Genomic DNA, 18,828 nt, shown 5'->3' with positions numbered 1-18,828 from the left:
CTTGCTTTGGGCAACTCCAAATAGGCCAATTATTCTTGTCTAGAACTAACATAAAAATCAACTGCACCCACCCAATAGCTGAGGAACATTCTTTCTGTCCCTTTACAATTTGGGATTTTCATCGCTGTGTCTTCGGTTATTTTTAATCCGTCAGCGCGTGTCTGTCATAAGAAATAGGAGCAGGAGTCGGCCATCTAGCCCCTCGAGCCTGCCCCGCCATTCAATAAGATCATGGCTGATCTGAAGTGGATCAGTTCCACTTTCCCGCTTTCTCCCCTTAATTCCCCTGTCTATCAGAAACCTATCTACCCGTGACTTAAATATATTCAGCGAGGCAGCCTCCACCACTTCAACGGGTAGAGAATTCCAGAGATTTGAGTGAAGAAGTTCCTCCCCAACTCTGATCTAAACTGCCCCCCCCCTTATCTTGAGGCTGTGCCCTCTAGTCCTGCTGTCCTTTCTAAGCAGGAAGAATCTCTCTCCCTATCCATCCCCTTCATTATCTTATACGTCTCTATAAGATCCCCCCTCATCCTTCTAAACTCCAACGAGTACAGACCCAGTCTATTCAATCTCTCTCCATAGTCCATAGATAAAGGGGGGTGGTTTAGAACGGAGTTGAGGAGGAACTTCTTCACTCAAAGGGTGGTGAATCTCTGGAATTCTCTGCCCGTTGAAGTGGTGGAGGCTGCCTCGCTAAATATTTTTAAGACGCGGGTTGATGGGTTTTTGATAAGAGAGGGGATTAAGGGTTATGGGGAGAGGGCGGGAAAGTGGAACTGAGCCACGACAGATCAGCCATGATCTTATTGAATGGCGGGGCAGGCTCGAAGGGCCAGATGGCCTACTCCTGCTCCTATTTCTTATGTTCAACCCCCTCATCTCTGGTATCAGCCTAGTGAACCTCCTCTGCACTCCCTCCAAGGCCAAAATATCCTTGCGCAAGTGCGGCGACCAAAACTGCACACAGTACTCCAGCTGCGGCCTCACCAATGCCCTATACAGCTGCAGCAAGACCTCCCTACTTTTATATTCAATCCCCCTCGCGATAAAGGCCAACATCCCATTCGCCTTCCTGACCACCTGCTGCACCTGCAGACTGGGTTTTTGCGACTCATGCACAAGGACGCCCAGGTCCCTCTGCACCGTAGCATGCTGCAGCTTTTCGCCCTTTAAATAGTAATCCCTCCGACTATTATTTCTACCAAAGAAATTCTGTCCTCCCGATAGGCCCGTGTGTAAAATGGCTGCCGTCTTGGGGCTGACCGAGTTTGCAAAATGGCCGCCATCTCTCTGGAGCCTATCTCTGCCTCTACGTAGGCCGACTTAAGGGGAGGCAGCGGTGCACTAGCATTGTCAGTGGACTGGTAATCCAGAGACCCAGGGTCACGTTCTGGGGGCCCGGGTTCGAATCCCGCCAGGGCAGGTAGTGGAATTCAATCGTTAAAAAAAAAACTGGGAATTAAGAATGGAATTTTTGTCGGGAAAAACCCATCTGGGTCACTGACGTTGTCCCTTTAGGGAAGGAAATCTGCCCTCCTCACCCTGGTCTGGCCTACTCGTGACTCTGGATCCAAAGCAACATGGTTGACTCTCAACTGCCCTCCTGGGGCAACTAGGGATGGGCAATAAATGCTGGCCTAGCCCGCGACACCCCATTGCCCGTAAAAATGAATAAAACGTAAAAAAGGGGGCTGAGTGGACCCCCCCGATGCCCAGCCCCGCCCTTTTGCTGACTGACCCCGCCTCCTTTCCCAACAAGCCCCGCCTCTTCTCCTCACCGACTCCGAATCTTTTCCCCGTTGCGCGCGGAGTGAACGATTTTCCTTTCTATCTCCGCAGAACCACTGGAATCGAGACCACGACGACACGGGGTCCACGCACTCGGGCACGCCCGGGCCCTCCAGCGGGGGCCTCGCGTCACACAGCGGGGACAACTGCAGCGAGCAAGGTAACTCACCCCCCCCCCCCCCCCACTCTCCACCCCTCGCTTCACTCCATCTGTATCACCACTCATGAAAGCTTTGATTTGATTAATTATTGTCACGTGTATCGGGATACCGTATTGTTTCTTGCGCGCTAGGCAGACAAAGCATACCGTTCATAGAGTACAGAGGGGAGAAGGACGGGAGAGGGTGCAGAATGTAGTGTTACAGTCACAGCGAGGGCGTAGGTCGACTTAGGTCCATTCAAAAGTCTGACGGCAGCAGGGGAGAGGCTGTTCTTGAGCCGATTGGTGCGTGACCTCAGACTTTTGTATCTTTTTCCCGATGGAAGGGAGAATGTCCGGGGTTCATGGGGGGGTCCTTAATTATTCTGGCTGCTTTTCCCCGAGGCAGCAGGAAGTGTAGACAGAGTCAATGGATGGGAGGCTGGTTTGTGTGATGGAGTGGGCTACATTCACAACCCTTTGTAGTTCCTTGCGGTCTTGGGCAGAGCAGGAGCCCAGACCAAGCTGTGATACAACCAGAAAGGATGCTTTCTATGGTGCATCTGTAAAAGTTGGTGAGAGTCGTAGCGGACATGCCAAATTTCCTTAGTCTTCTGAGAAAGTAGAGGCGTTGGTGGGGCTTTCTTAACTATAGTGTCAGCATTGGGGGGAGCAGGACAGGTTGTTGGTGATCTGGGCACCTGAAAACCTGAAGCTCTTTCGACCATTTCCACTCATCCCCGTGATGTAGACAGGGGCATGTTCCCCTCTACGCTTCCTGAAATCGATGACTATCTCCTTCGTTTTGTTGACGTTGAGGGAGAGATTATTGTCATCACAATATTCTCCCCTTCCCCCTTCTGCTCCTCCCCTTCCCCTCTCCCTATTCCCCCCTCCCCACTCCCTGTCCCCCCACTCCCTCTCCCCTTCCCACTCTCTCTCCCCTCCCCCACTCCCTGTCCCCCACTCCCTCTCCCCTTCCCACTCCCTCTCCCCTCCCCACTCCCTGTCCCCCACTCTCTCTCCCCTCCCCACTCCCTCTCCCCTCCCCACTCCCTCTCCCCTCCCCACTCCCTCTCCCCTCCCCACTCCCTCTCCCCTTCCCACTCCCTCTCCCCTTCCCACTCTCTCTCCCCTCCCCACTCCCTGTCCCTCCACTCTCTCTCCCCTCCCCACTCCCTCTCCCCTCCCCACCTCCCTGTCCCTCCACTCCCTCTCCCCTCCCCACTCCCTGTCCCTCCACTCTCTCTCCCCTCCCCACTCCCTCTCCCTTCCCACTCTCTCTCCCCTTCCCACTCCCTGTCCCCCCACTCCCTCTCCCTCCCCACTCCCTGTCCCCCCACTCCCTCTCCCCTCCCCACTCCCCTCTCCCTCCCCACTCCCTCTCCCCTCCCACTCCTGTCCCCCCACTCCCTCTCCCCTCCCACTCCCTGTCCCCCCACTCCCTCTCCCCTCCCCCCTCCCCGTTCTCCCCTCCCCGTCCCCCTCCCCCGTCCTCCCCTCCCCGTTCTCCCATCCTGGTTCGGGCGTATCCCGCTACATTCCCACTCGGCCCGAGGGGCAGAGAGTGTCACCCTCCCCAACAGCACCGACAGACACACAGACCCAGCGTGACGGGGGGTGGGGAGGGGAACGGGAATCGTAACTTAATTAATTCTATATTTTTACGGGATTCTGGCATCTCCTCCCTCCCCAAGTCCGTTTAAATTACAACCTGCAGTCTATAAATCATTAAAAATTTAGCTTTGAAAAATATTTTGTGTTGAGAGGTTGCGATTAGAGGGGGAAGTGGTTACGGAGGGAGAAGGCATTAGGCTGAAGCTGATTCCATTCCATTCAGAGCCGCCAGGGACACTGTTCTTCTTTGAACCTCCTCCGGATTCGCAGCTTAATCAATGAACTATCGGAAGGATAATTACTGGCACAAGGAGAAGCAAAAAGCCTCGTTTTTCATTTAAACTCCACGGGAGCACTGATCTGGGCAGGGAGAGAGGGACGGTGTTCATGGGAAAGGGGAAGTTTGGGCAGGGTGGGGGCTCTGTGTCTGCGGGGAATCGGCGATCGCAGGAATGGGGTCCGGACACAATCTGCTTCCGAGAGAAGGGATTTCCAATGAAATCTTGTCTTTTGCACAAGGACTGTGTGTGTGAGTGCCTGTGTCTGTGTGTGTGTGTGTGTGAGTGCCTGTGAGTGTGAGTGTCTGTGTGTCTGTGTGAGTGTCTATGTCTGTGTGAGTGTCTGTGAGTGTGAGTGTCTGTGTGTATGTGTGAGTGTCTGTGTGAGTATGAGTGTCTGTGTCTGTGTGAGTGTCTGTGTCTGTGTGAGTGTCTGTGAGTGTGAGTGTCTGTGTGTCTGTGTGAGTGTCTATGTCTGTGTGAGTGTCTGTGTGTGTGAGTGTCTGTGTGTATGTGTGAGTGTCTGTGCGTGTGAGTGTCTGTGTGTGTGTGTGAGTGTCTGTGTCTGTGTGAGTGTCTGTGAGTGTGAGTGTCTGTGTGTGTGAGTGTCTGTGTGTATGTGTGAGTGTCTATGTCTGTGTGAGTGTCTGTGTGTATGTGTGAGTGTCTGTGTGTATGTGTGAGTGTCTGTGCGTGTGAGTGTCTGTGTGTATGTGTGAGTGTTTGTGAGTGGGAGTGTCTGTGTGTGCGTGTGAGTGTCTGTGTGAGTATGAGTGTCTGTGTCTGTGTGAGTGTCTGTGAGTGTGAGTGTCTGTGTGTGTGAGTGTCTGTGTGTGTGTGTCTGTGTGTGTGTGTCTGTGTGAGTGTGTGTCTGTGTGAGTGTGTGTCTGTGTGGGTGTGAGTGCCTGTGTGTGTGAGTGTCTGTGTGGGTGTGTGTCTGTGTGGGTGTGAGTGCCTGTGTGTGTGAGTGTCTGTGTGGGTGTGAGTGTCTGTGTGAGTATGAGTGTCTGTGTGTGTAAGTGTCTGTGTGTGTGTGTGAGCGCCTGTGTGTGTGTGAACGCCTGTGTGTGTGTGTGAACGCCTGTGTGTGAACGCCTGTGTGTGTGCGAGCGTCTGTGTGTGTGTGTGTGTGTGTGAGCGCCTGTGTGTGTGTGAGCGCCTGTGTGTGTGTGTGTGTGTGTGCGCGCGCGCCTGTGTGTGTGTGAGCGCCTGTGTGTGTGTGTGTGAACGCCTGTGTGTGTGCGAGCGTCTGTGTGTGTGTGTGTGAGCGCCTGTGTGTGTGTGTGAACGCCTGTGTGTGTGCGAGCGTCTGTGTGTGTGTGTGTGTGTGTGTGTGTGTGTGTGTGAGCGCCTGTGTGTGTGTGTGTGTGTGTGAACGCCTGTGTGTGTGCGAGCGTCTGTGTGTGTGTGTGTGTGTGTGTGTGTGTGAACGCCTGTGTGTGTGCGAGCGTCTGTGTGTGTGTGAGTGTGTGTGTGTGTGTGTGTGAGCGCCTGTGTGTGTGTGAGTGTGTGTGTGTGTGTGTGTGTGAATGCCTGTGTGTGTGTGAGCGCCTGTGTGTGTGTGAGTGTGTGTGTGTGTGTGTGTGTGAATGCCTGTGTGTGTGTGAGCGCCTGTGTGTGTGTGAGTGTGTGTGTGTGTGTGTGAACGCCTGTGTGTGTGTGTGTGTGTGTGTGTGAGTGTTTGTGTGGGTCCGCCTCTGTGTGAGTGCACGTGCCAGTGTGTGATAGTTCCGGATTTCCCCTTGTCCCCTACCCACCCCTTTCCAATTGTGCCCAGTTTACAGAGAAACCAGAAGCAGGATGAGGCCATTCGGCCCTTCAAGTTTGCTCCGCCATTCATTATGATCATGGCTGATGATCAAATTCAATATCCTGATCTCCTCCTTTCCCCCGATATCCCTCAATCCCTTTAGCCCCAAGAGCGATACCTCATTCCTTCTTCAAATCACATAACGTTTTGGTCTCAACTAGTCTCTGTGGTAGTGAATCGGATCAATTTCACACGGCCAACCAACCTAACCCTCACCTCTTTGGATTGTGGGAGGAATCGTGTAGAGGGGAGGCGATAGCCAAGTGGTATTATCGCTCCACTATTCATCCAGAAACTCAGCCAATGTTCTGGGGGACCCGGGTTCGAATCCCACCTTGGCAGATGGTGGAATTTGAATTCAATAAAAAATATCTGGAATTAAGAATCTACTGATGGTCGATTGTCAGAATAGACCCGTCTGGTTCACTTTAGGGAGGGAAATCTGCCGTCCTTACCCCGGTCTGGCCTACACGTGACTCCAGAGCCACAGCAACGGGGTTGACTCTCAACTGCCCCTCCAAGGGGCAACTAGGGGTGGGCAATAAATGCTGGGCCCAGCCAGCGATGCCCATGGCCCATGAATGAATAAACAAGAAGCAACTGGAGCACCCGGGGAAACCCACGCAGACACGGGGAGAATGTGCAAACTCCACACGGACAGTGACCCCGGGCCGGGGATCGAACCCAGATCCCCGGCGCTGTGAGGCAGCAGTGTGGAAATAGTCAAGTGCTAATCGCTGTGCCTCAATTCAGTTTTAATATTGGATCCCTCACCGAGGGGAGGGGAGGGACCGAGGGGAGGGGAGGGGAGGGGAGGGGGGGGCCAAAGTTCAGTTGAACTAAAGCCCAACCTCCTTCTCCGTGATTTATCATGGGCGGCATGGTGGGTTAGCACTGCTGCCTCACAGCGCCAGGGACCCGGGTTCGATTCCGGCCTCGGGCTATTACCTATGTGGAGTTTGCATGTTCTCCCTGTGTCTGCGTGGGTTTCCTCTGGTTGCTCCAGTTTCCTACCACACTCCAAAGATGTGCAGGTTAGGTGGATTGGCCATGGTAAATTGTCCCTTAGTGTCCAAAGATGTGCAGGTTAGGTGGATTGGCCATGCTAAATTGTCCCTTAGTGTCCAAAGATGTGCAGGTTAGGTGGATTGGCCATGCTAAATTGTCCCTTAGTGTCCAAAGATGTGCAGGTTAGGTGGATTGGCCATGCTAAATTGCCCCTTAGTGTCCAAAGATGTGCAGGTTAGGTGGATTGGCCATGCTAAATTGCCCCTTAGTGTCCAAAGATGTGCAGGTTAGGTGGATTGGCCATGCTAAATTGTCCCTTAGTGTCCAAAGATGTGCGGGTTAGGTGGATTGGCCATGCTAAATTGCCCCTTAGTGTCCAAAGATGTGCAAGTTAGGTGGATTGGCTATGCTAAATTGTCCCTTCGTGTCCAAAGATGTGCAGGTTAGGTGGATTGACCATGCTAAATTGCCCCTTAGTGTCCAAAGATGTGCAGGTTAGGCGGATTGGCCATGCTAAATTGCCCCTTTGTGTCCAAAGATGTGTGGGTTAGATGGATTGGCCATGCTAAATTGCCCCTTAGTGTCCAAAGATGTGCAGGTTTGGTGGATTGGCCATGCTAAATTGTCCCTTAGTGTCCAAAGATGTGCAGGTTTGGTGGATTGGCCATGCTAAATTGTCCCTTAGTGTCCAAAGATGTGTAGGTTAGGTGGATTGGCCATGCTAAATTGTCCCTTAGTGTCCAAAGATGTGTAGGTTAGGTGGATTGGCAATGCTAAATTGTCCCTTAGTGTCCAAAGATGTGCAGGTTAGGTGGATTGGCCATGCTAAATTGTCCCTTAGTGTCCAAAGATGTGTAGGTTAGGTGGATTGGCCATGCTAAATTGTCCCTTAGTGTCCAAAGATGTGCAGGTTTGGTGGATTGGCCATGCTAAATTGTCCCTTAGTGTCCAAAGATGTGCAGGTTATGTGGATTGGCCAAGCTAAATTGCCCCTTAGTATCCAAAGATGTGCAGGTTATGTGGATTGGCCATGCTAAGTTGTCCCTTAGTGTCCAAAGATGTGTAGGTTAGGTCGATTGGCCATGCTAAATTGCCCCTTAGTGTCCAAAGATGTGTAGGTTAGGTGGATTGGCCATGCTAAATTGCCCCTTAGTATCCAAAGATGTGCAGGTTATGTGGATTGGCCATGCTAAATTGTCCCTTAGTGTCCAAAGATGTGTAGGTTAGGTGGATTGGCCATGCTAAATTGCCCCTTAGTGTCCAAAGATGTGTAGGTTAGGTGGATTGGCCATGCTAAATTGCCCCTTAGTATCCAAAGATGTGCAGGTTATGTGGATTGGCCATGCTAAATTGTCCCTTAGTGTCCAAAGATGTGTAGTTTAGATGGATTGGCCATGCTAAATTGCCCCTTAGTGTCCAAAGATGTGTAGGTTAGATGGATTGGCCATGCTAAATTGTCCCTTAGTGTCCAAAGATGTGCAGGTTAGGTGGATTGGCCATGCTAAATTGCCCCTTAGTGTCCAAAGATGTGCAGGTTAGGTGGATTGGCCATGCTAAATGGCCCCTTTAGTGTCAGGGGAGTTAGTGGGGTAAATGCGTGGCGTTATGGGGATAGGGCCTGGACAGGATTGTGGTCATTACAGACTCAATGGGCCGAATGGCATCCTTCTATACTGCGGGGGGGGGGATTCGATGGGCGGCACAGTGGCACAGTGGGTTAGCACTGCTGCTTCACAGCATCAGGGACCTGGGTTCGATTCCTGGCTCGGGTCACTGTCTGTGTGGGGTTTGCACATTCTCCCCGTGTCTGTGTGGGTTTCCTCCGGGTGCTCCGGTTTCCTCCCACAGCCCAAAGATGTGCGGGTTAGGCCATGCTAAATTGCCCGTTTGTGCCCTGAGATGTGTAGGTTAGAGGGATTAGTGGGTATAATATGTAGGGATATGGGGGGGTAGGGCCTGGGTGGGATAGTATTCGGTGCAGACCCGATGGGCCGAATGGCCTCTTTCTGCACTGTAGGGGGTCTGCGAATTTAATCGTTGGCTCGCAACGAGTAACTCCCACGTTATTGCGAGGTGTCCTCAGGCAGAGTTCAGTCAGCGTCTGTGTAGCGACCCCCGACAACCTCCTCGATTCGAGGTAGGCCGGAGGCCCTGTTTCCCCGCCCTCCGTGCTGTATTATTGTGAGCGGAGCCGGGGGTATAAATTCTGCGTGGGTGGAGGTGATGAAGGATCCCCCTCCACCCTCGGAGACGCAGCAGCCTCGACTCTGATGAGGGCTGCCTACCAGGAGAGGTCGTAGAACAGCGGGAAGTTGGGGAAGGAATATTAATCGCGGGCCCAGGTTAGCAGCAAACTCTGCGCACGAGAGGTAGGAACCGGAACCCCACAGCCAGAGAGGCTAAACCTCAAACAAAAACACCGGCCCCCCCCTTCCCTCCCACTCCCTCAGGGGGGAAGATTTAGCCCCTCGAGTTAGGCTCGGCCCAGCAGCTCTCTGGGCTAGGCCGGGATGATCCCGGGACGGCCAGTTCCCCCTCTGCTCTGTCGAGGGGAACCTTGTTGAAGAAAAACGCCAACCCTCCCTTGTTTCCTCTTTCCCCCTCACTGTCAACCGGGAGGGGGTAGGCAGGCCCCGCTTGGCCGAGTGGAGGAGGAGGTCAAAGGTGGGAGGTCACACGGTGTAAAATCCAGGCTGGCCTGAGTGGGCGAATCCCTCGTCACGAATTGCGTCTCTCCCCCCCCCCCGCCAACTCCCGGATGGAAGATGTGTTTTGCATCGCATCCTCGTGTGCGACCGAGATGTAGGCGCTGAGAGGCCGGACGCGGTGGCGCAGTGGTGCTGTTGCTGGGCGAGTGATCCAGAGGGTCAAGCACGGGGGGACCCAGGTTCGAATCCCACCCCGGCAGATTTGAGTTCAATAAAAGAATTCTCAAATGAAAAGTCCGTGATGAACCGTTTTTGAACTTCCTGTTGCGTGTCTGTTCACGTTGATGTACATGTGTTGACATGTGTGTGTATGCGTGCTCCCAAGGCTCTGGACCAAGGGTTGGAAAATGGGAATGAAATAGATAGCTGCTTGCTGGCTGGCACAGACATGATGGGCTGAAGGGCCTCTTGCTGTGCTGGAAAACTCTATGATGTGTGTATGTGTTCACGTACATGTGTGTTCATGTGTTTGTGTGTTGAAATGTATATGTTCATGTATGTAGGTGTCCACACATGTGCTCATGTTTGTGTTCACATGTGCATGTATCGACGTGTATGCTCACATGTGTATGTGTCCATGTGTATGTTCATATGTATGTGTCCTTGTGTATGTTCACATGTGTTTGTATCCATGTGCATGCTCATGTGTGTATGTGTCCATGTGTATGTATTCGTGTACATGCTCATGTGTGTATGTGTCCATGTGTATGTATCCGTGTGCATGCTCATGTGTGTATGTGTCCATGTGTATGTTCATGTGTGCATGTATCTGTGTGCATGCTCATGTGTGTATGTGTCCATGTGTATGTTCATGTGTGTATGTATCTGTGTGCATGCTCATGTGTGTATGTGTCCATGTGTATGTCCATGTGTGTATGTATTCATGTGCATGCTCATGTGTGTATGTGTCCATGTGTATGTATCTGTGTGCATGCCCACGTGTGTATGTGTCCATGTGTCTGTTCATGTGTATATGTTCAAGCGTGTGTTCAGATGTGTATGTTTCTGTGTGTTTACATGTGTGTTCAGATGTGTATGTGTGTCTGTGTTCAGGTGTGTGTCCACAAACATGTTCACATGAATATGTTCACGTGTGTCCGCTTGTGTATTCATGTATGTATGTGTGTTCACATGTGGACTCATATACAGAGATGTTTTTTCCTTTATGATCTGTATTTTCTCTGGGTGTTGCTCTGTGTAGTTGGCGGAGGGGGTGGTGGTTAGCGTGTGGTATACACGGTATTTGGGGAGCTGGGCACAGGGGGACAGGCCGCTGGGGTGAGCTGGGTGCTGACAGATACGTTATTTTGCTCCCCTCCAGGTGGTGCTTTGAAACTTTTATTCAGCCTGAGAAAAGATTAGACCAGCAGCTGCTGATTGCCTGGTTTTATTCCGATTCAAACAGCAGAAATTCCCATCCACCCGACTGAATAAATAGACAGGAATCAGGAACCAGAGTCTGAGAGGCTGGAGACTGAATATCATCAATTAGGAATATTTAATAGAGAGGGATTTACTGTTCAAAAAATATCTGTGGGTGACTGTGTGTGTGAGTGTGTGTGTGAGTGTGTATGTGTGTAAGTGTCAGTGAGTGTGTGTGTGGGTGTGTGTGTGAGAGATTGTGTGTGAGTGCGTGAGAGTGAGTGTGAGTGTGTGAATATGAATGTGTGTGTGTGTGAGAGTGCCTGGGGTAAGTATGTGAATGTCTACGGTTGAGTGTGAGTGTGCGTATGTCTGAGAGTGTGTGTGAGTGTGCATGTGTGTGTCTGTGTGCTTGTATGAGTGTGAATACGAGTGTGTGAGTGTGAGAGTGTCTAGCGGTGAGTGTGAGTGCGTGTGTATATAAGTGTGTGAGAGAGTGCCTCAGGGTGAGTGTGTGAGAGTGTTTAGGGGTGAGTGTGTGAGTGTGTTTAGGGGTGAGTGTGCGAGCGTGTTTAGGGTGAGTGTGTGAGTGTGTTTAGGGGTGAGTGTGTGAGTGTGTTTAGGGGTGAGTCTGTGAGTGTGTTTAGGGGTGAGTCTGTGAGTGTGTTTAGGGGTGAGTGTGTGAGTGTGTTTAGGGTGAGTGTGTGAGCGTGTTTAGGGGTGAGTCTGTGAGTGTGTTTAGGGGTGAGTCTGTGAGTGTGTTTAGGGGTGAGTGTGTTTAGGGGTGAGTGTGTGAGAGTGTTTAGGGGTGAGTGTGTGAGTGTGTTTAGGGGTGAGTGTGTGAGTGTGTTTAGGGTGAGTGTGTGAGTGTGTTTAGGGGTGAGTGTGTGAGTGTGTTTAGGGTGAGTGTGTGAGTGTGTTTAGGGGTGAGTGTGTGAGTGTGTTTAGGGGTGAGTGTGCGAGTGTGTTTAGGGTGAGTGTATGAGTGTGTTTAGGGGTGAGTGTGTGAGTGTGTTTAGGGTGAGTGTGTGAGTGTGTTTAGGGGTGAGTGTGTGAGTGTGTTTAGGGGTGAGTGTGTTTAGGGGTGAGTGTGTGAGTGTGTTTAGGGGTGAGTGTGTTTAGGGGTGAGTGTGAGTGTGTTTAGGGGTGAGTGTGTGAGTGTGTTTAGGGGTGAGTGTGTGAGAGTGTTTAGGGGTGAGCGTGTGAGTGTGTTTAGGGGTGAGTGTGTGAGTGTGTTTAGGGGTGAGTGTGTGAGTGTGTTTAGGGTGAGTGTGTGAGTGTGTTTAGGGGTGAGTGTGTGAGTGTGTTTAGGGGTGAGTGTGTGAGTGTGTTTAGGGGTGAGTGTGTGAGAGTGTTTAGGGGTGAGTGTGTTTAGGGGTGAGTGTGTGAGTGTGTTTAGGGGTGAGTGTGTTTAGGGGTGAGTGTGTGAATGTGTTTAGGGGTGAGTGTGTGAGTGTGTTTAGGGGTGAGTGTGTGAGAGTGTTTAGGGGTGAGTGTGTGAGTGTGTTTAGGGGTGAGTGTGTGAGTGTGTTTAGGGGTGAGTGTGTGAGTGTGTTTAGGGTGAGTGTGTGAGTGTGTTTAGGGTGAGTGTGTGAGTGTGTTTAGGGGTGAGTGTGTGAGTGTGTTTAGGGGTGAGTGTGTGAGAGTGTTTAGGGGTGAGTGTGTGAGTGTGTTTAGGGGTGAGTGTGTGAGTGTGTTTAGGGGTGAGTGTGTGAGTGTGTTTAGGGTGAGTGTGTGAGTGTGTTTAGGGGTGAGTGTGTGAGTGTGTTTAGGGGTGAGTGTGTGAGAGTGTTTAGGGGTCAGTGTGTGAGTGTGTTTAGGGGTGAGTGTGTGAGAGTGTTTAGGGGTGAGTGTGTGAGTGTGTTTAGGGGTGAGTGTGTGAGAGTGTTTAGGGGTCAGTGTGTGAGTGTGTTTAGGGGTGAGTGTGTGAGTGTGTTTAGGGGTGAGTGTGTGAGAGTGTTTAGGGGTCAGTGTGTGAGTGTGTTTAGGGGTGAGTGTGTGAGAGTGTTTAGGGGTGAGTGTGTGAGAGTGTTTAGGGGTGAGTGTGTGAGAGTGTTTAGGGGTGAGTGTGTGAGAGTGTTTAGGGGTGAGTGTGTGAGAGTGTTTAGGGGTGAGTATGTGAGTGTGTTTAGGGGTGAGTGTGTGAGTGTGTTTAGGGGTGAGTGTGTGAGAGTGTTTAGGGGTGAGTGTGTGAGTGTGTTTAGGGGTCAGTATGATGGGGAGAAAGTGAGATTCCTATTTCTCCAGAGGCTGTGGTGTGTAGATGATGTGTAGAGTGGAGTGTGGCTCCTGTTCCTGTGGCGTTTGACAAGGTAGCTCACAAGAGGTTATTGCAGAAGGTCAGGGGACATGGAGTTGGGGGTAGGGTGTTAGCGTGGATAGAGGATTGGTTGTCAAATAGGAGGCAGAGAGTGGGGGTTAATGGGTGCTATTCGGATTGGCGGATGGTGACTAGTGGAGTGCCCCAGGGGTCGGTGCTGGGGCCTCAGCTATTTACCATTTATATAGATGATCTGGAGGAGGGAACCGAGTGTAGGGTGTCGAAATTTGCTGATGACACCAAGATTGGGGGAACGGCAAATTGTGCGGAGGGTGTGGAGAGTCTGCAGAAGGATCTAGATAGGCTGGGCGAATGGGCCAGGAAATGGCAAATGGAATTTAATGTTGGCAAGTGTGAGGTGGTCCACTTTGGTAGGAAGAATGGTAGGAAGGACTATTACTTACGGGGCGAAAAACTGCAGCAGGCGATGGTGCAGAGGGACCTTGGGGTCCTTGCGCATGAGTCGCAAAAACCCAGCTTGCAGGTGCAGCAGGTGGTCAGGAAGGCGAATGGGATGCTGGCCTTCATAGCGAGGGGGATTGAATATAAAAGTAGGGAGGTCTTGCTGCAACTGTATAGGGCATTGGTGAGGCCGCAGCTGGAGTACTGTGTGCAGTTTTGATCGCCGCACTTACGCAAGGATATTTTGGCCTTGGAGGGAGTGCAGAGGAGGTTTACTAGGCTGATGCCAGAGTTGAGGGGGTTGAGCTATGAGGAGAGGCTGAATAAACTGGGCTTGTACTCGTTAGAGTTTAGAAGAATGAGGGGAGATCTCATTGAGACGTATAAGATGATGAATGGGATGGATAGGATAGAGGTGGAGAGACTCTTCCCGCTCAGAAAGGACAGTAGGACTAGGGGGCACAGCCTCAAGATAAAGGGGGGGCGGTTTAGAACGGAGTTGAGGAAGAATTTCTTCACTCAAAGGGTGGTGAATCTCTGGAATTCTCTGCCCGTTGAAGTGGTGGAGGCTGCCTCGCTAAATATTTTTAAGACGCGGGTTGATGGGTTTTTGATAAGAGAGGGGATTAAGGATTATGGGGAGAAAGCGGGAAAGTGGAACTGAGCCACGACAGATCAGCCATGATCTTATTGAATGGCGGGGCAGGCTCGAAGGGCTAGATGGCCTACTCCTGCTCCTATTTCTTATGTTCTTATGTTCTGGGCAGGGTCCCCTCTACGGTCGGTGGACGAGAGAAGGTGAGGGGTGCGTGGGGTTCTCAGTTGTGCTGCTTTTCCCGAGGCAGTGGGAAGTGTAGACAGAGTCAATGGATGGGAGGCTGGTTTGAGTGATGGGCTGTGGCTCACAACCTCTTGTAGTTTCTTGCGCTCTGTGTTGGAACCGTACCAAACTGTGATACGAGCGGGATGTGGAAATGTAGTCCCAGTTGAGAAGTAAACCAGCCGGGCCTCCCAGCCCCTGCGGGGGTGCTAATCCTGTGATTCCCCTCTCTCTGTCTCTCTGTCTGTAGGAGACACGTTAGACAATAGCGTGGCCTCGCCTGGAACGGGCGACGATGACGACCTGGACAAGGACAAGCGCCGTCAGAAGAAGAGGGGAATCTTCCCCAAAGTTGCCACCAACATCATGCGGGCCTGGCTCTTCCAGCATCTCACGGTAAGGCACAGGGCCCAGCCACACCCAGGCCTCCCTCACCCCTCCACAGCCCGTCGGTCATCCCCAACCCCACCCCACCGCGCACAGAGAACCACAAAGGAATCCACGGCGCGGCCATTCGGCCCAATGTTAGGATCGTAGCAGCTCTGCGTTGCCGAAGGAGGCCATTCGGCCCAGTTCCTCCATGTTGGTGCTGGAACTTTCCGAGGGGGTTGGGAGCCGTAGAGATTCACACATGGAATCAGGCCCAAAGAGTCAACTTGATTGAAGTGGTGGAGGCTACCTCGTTGAATATATTTAAGTCACGGGTAGATAGGTTTGTGATAGACAGGGGAGAAAGCGGGAAAGTGGAACTGAGCCACGACAGATCAGCCATGATCTTATTGAATGGCGGGGCAGGCTAGATGGCCTACTCCTGCTCCTATTTCTTACGTTCTTATGAGTTACGGATAGCTCTATGGTTTGGTAGGTATAGACGTGATTGGTGCAACTTGTGGGCCGAAGGGCCTGTTTGCGCTTTAGTGTTCTCTAACTTATTTGAAGATCATGCGATTTTTCTCGGGCATTTTGACCCGAAAGGCGTCTCCTGCCTCCAAAGGTCACCATCGATCATCCCAACCCGCCTCTGAGGACACTTTTGTCCTTTCCCCGGGGTTCATTTTGGGTCACAGCTGTTACTATCTCAGCGAGCCCATTTGTTACGAGGTCGTCTACAGTTGGAAACAAGATGGAGGAGTGTGGTGGGGGTTGGGGGGGTGGGGGGGCGGAGAGGCAGCAGTGATCCAGTATCCCGTGGCAACCCCCTGGGGCCTAACCGAGCCGGGCGGCCCTAGGAGTGTGGATGGAGGCCTGTGTTTCTTTTCGCAGCCTTCCCCCAACCCCCCCCCTCAATGGACCGCCATCCGTCAACCTGCTGTCAACTGCCTCTGACAACAGGCCTCAGTGTGTGGGAGAGAGACGCCGAGACCCAGGGCTCATCCATCACAGGCCTGTCAGATAAGAAGCCATCAAAGCCTCAGCCTTGACAAAGGCCGGAGCCTGGCAGCTTTCTCTCGCCTGCCAGCGCTAAATGGGATCGCAACGTTATCTGCCCCATCTGTTATAGCCGCACTGTAGGCAGCTGGAGAGCAGGGAGATATATTCAGGCTCGAAGTGGACAGCTAAATTTGTGTGATCTTTTGTGACTTGGGCAATCGGGCAGAAAGAAAGCTTTCTGTTTTGAAAGACCCCACCGATTCTCACGCGTCCTGACCCCCCGCCCCCCCACTCCTCCAACCCCTCTCTCCCCACCCTTTCAAGCAAGATTTGCATTTGGGCGGCACCGTGGTTTTAGCACGGCGCCAGGGACCCAGGTTCGATTCCGGCCTAGGATCACTGTCTGTCCAAACTCTGCACGTTCTCCCCGTGCCTGCCTGGGTTTCCTCCGAGTGCTCCGGTTTCTTCCCACAGTCCAAAGATGTGTAGGTTAGGTGGATTGGCCATGCTAAATTGCCCCTTAGTGTCCAAAGATTTGCGGGTTAGGTGGATTGGCCATGCTAAATTGCCCCTTAGTGTCCAAAGATGTGTAGGTTAGGTGGATTGGCCATGCTAAATTGCCCCTTAGTGTCCAAAGATGTGTAGGTTAGGTGGATTGGCCATGCTAAATTGCCCCTTAGTGTCCAAAGATGTGTAGGTTAGGTGGATTGGCCATGCTAAATTGCCCCTTAGTGTCCAAAGATATGCGGGTTAGGTGGATTTGCCATGCTAAATTGCCCCTTAGTGTCCAAAGATGTGTAGGTTAGGTGGATTGGCCATGCTAAATTGCCCCTTAGTGTCCAAAGATGTGTAGGTTAGGTGGATTGGCCATGCTAAATTGCCCCTTAGTGTCCAAAGATGTGCAGGTTAGGTGGATTGGCCATGCTAAATTGTCGCTTAGTGTCCAAAGATGTGTAGGTTAGGTGGATTGGCCATGGTAAATTGCCCCTTAGTGTCCAAAGATGTGCAGGTTAGGTGGATTGGCCATGCTAAATTGTCGCTTAGTGTCCAAAGATGTGTAGGTTAGGTGGATTGGCCATGCTAAATTGCCCCTTAGTGCCCAAAGATGTGCAGGTTAGGTGGATTGGCCATGCTAAATTGCCCCTTGGTGTCCAAAGATGTGCGGGTTAGGTGGATTGGCCATGCTAAATTGCCCCTTAGTGTCCAAAGATGTGCAGGTTAGGTGGATTGGCCATGCTAAATTGCCCCTTGGTGTCCAAAGATGTGCGGGTTAGGTGGATTGGCCATGCTAAATTGCCCCTTAGTGTCCAAAGATGTGTAGGTTAGGTGGATTGGCCATGCTAAATTGCCCCTTAGTGTCCAAAGATGTGTAGGTTAGGTGGATTGGCCATGCTAAATTACCCCTTAGTGTCCAAAGATGTGTGGGTCAGGTATACTAGTCATGTTAAATTGCCCCTCAGTGTCCAAAGATGTTCAGGTTAGGTGGATTGGCCATGCTAAATTGCCCCTTAGTGTCCAAAGATGTGCAGGTTAGGTGGATTGGCCATGCTAAATTGTCCCTTAGTGTCCAAAGATGTGTCGGTTAGGTGGATTGGCCATGCTAAATTGCCCCTTAGTGTCCAAAGATGTGTAGGTTAGGTGGATTGGCCATGCTAAATTACCCCTTAGTGTCCAAAGATGTGTGGGTCAGGTATACTAGTCATGTTAAATTGCCCCTCAGTGTCCAAAGATGTTCAGGTTAGGTGGATTGGCCATGCTAAATTGCCCCTTAGTGTCCAAAGATGTGCAGGTTAGGTGGATTGGCCATGCTAAATTGTCCCTTAGTGTCCAAAGATGTGCAGGTTAGGTGGATTGGCCATGCTAAATTGCCCCTTAGTGTCCAAAGATGTGTAGGTTAGGTGGATTGGCCATGCTAAATTACCCCTTAGTGTCCAAAGATGTGTGGGTCAGGTATACTAGTCATGTTAAATTGCCCCTCAGTGTCCAAAGATGTTCAGGTTAGGTGGATTGGCCATGCTAAATTGCCCCTTAGTGTCCAAAGATGTGCAGGTTAGGTGGATTGGCCATGCTAAATTGTCCCTTAGTGTCCAAAGATGTGCAGGTTAGGTGGATTGGCCATGCTAAATTGCCCCTTAGTGTCCAAAGATGTGCAGGTTAGGTGGATTGGCCATGCTAAATTGCCCCTTAGTGTCCAAAGATGTGCAGGTTAGGTGGATTGGCCATGCTAAATTGCCCCTTGGTGTCCAAAGATGTGCAGGTTAGGTGGATTGGCCATGCTAAATTGCTCCTTAGGGGGAATTAGCAGGGTAAACACGGTGGGCCATGGGGTAAGCTTGGGTAGGAGTTAGTGCAGACTCGATGGGCTGAATGGCCTCCTTCTGCTTTGTGGGGATTCTACAAATCTCGCGATAATTGGGTGGCCTTGACCCAACATTGAAAGGCAGGGTGCGCCTTCATGTAGCACCTCGGACGCCTCCTGCCATGCATCATGGGCATCGGTGTACGTTTGAGGCCTACTCACCCATCTTGAGGCCGGAGATGCAGCACCTGGTTGGTGCACAGCAAGATCCCACAGCTAGCAACGTGGTCAACGACCTGGTGGTCTGTTGGTGGAGGGACGAACGTGGGCCTGGACGTGTCCGGGCATAACGCCGCCGTCCTATCAGAGGGGCCCGCACCCAAGTTGTTGAGTTAAGAGCCCACTGCCCGTCGTTGGAGAGTTACGACTGACCCTACCCTCCTTGTGTTCCCCTTGCAGCACCCGTACCCGTCCGAGGAGCAGAAGAAGCAACTAGCGCAAGACACGGGCCTCACCATCTTACAAGTAAATAACTGGTGAGTGGGATCGATGTCTCGGTGAGACGGACTTTGCCGATTGGCTGACAGGAAGCCCTGACGCCATTGGCAAATCGCGGGAAGGAGGGGTTTTCTTTGTGGGGGGAGGGGGGCAGATTTTTCCCCCCTTTCAGAAAAGACATTGCCAAGCATTCCAAAATGGCCGTCACAGTGCAATCATATTCGAGCTCTCGTGGCTAGGGGGTGATCGGCCGGACTGTATCGCCTCCCAGTGGCCATTTAAAATGCCGCTCCTTTCAATGGGAGCACAATAACGCCCCTCCCCGGGTATCCCGCCTGGCCAATCTTGTGTCCTCGAGGAAGGTCAAGGGTCATTTCAAAATGGCCACCACAGTGCCATAATATC

General features: G+C 51.8%; 1 protein-coding gene across 1 annotated transcript; it reads left to right on the top strand.

Moving 5' to 3' along the window:
• Window positions 1-1,842: 1,842 nt before the first annotated feature.
• On the top strand, window positions 1,843-18,465 carry LOC145340088 (homeobox protein meis3-like; the record flags this gene model as incomplete). The annotated part of the gene is made up of 3 exons (XM_080184514.1): window positions 1,843-1,951; window positions 14,506-14,651; window positions 18,385-18,465. Coding segments are annotated over 3 exons (336 nt in total), but the record flags the coding sequence as incomplete, so codon positions are not given.
• Between the last annotated feature and the right edge of the window lie 363 nt (window positions 18,466-18,828).

Source organism: Carcharhinus amblyrhynchos, unplaced genomic scaffold (assembly GCF_965287045.1).
Source record: "Carcharhinus amblyrhynchos unplaced genomic scaffold, sCarAmb.v2.hapA scaffold_767, whole genome shotgun sequence".
In the NCBI taxonomy this organism is placed as follows: domain Eukaryota; kingdom Metazoa; phylum Chordata; class Chondrichthyes; order Carcharhiniformes; family Carcharhinidae; genus Carcharhinus; species Carcharhinus amblyrhynchos.
The sequence above is the reverse complement of the archived record's forward strand: the minus strand, read 5'-3'. Positions and strand labels throughout refer to the sequence as shown.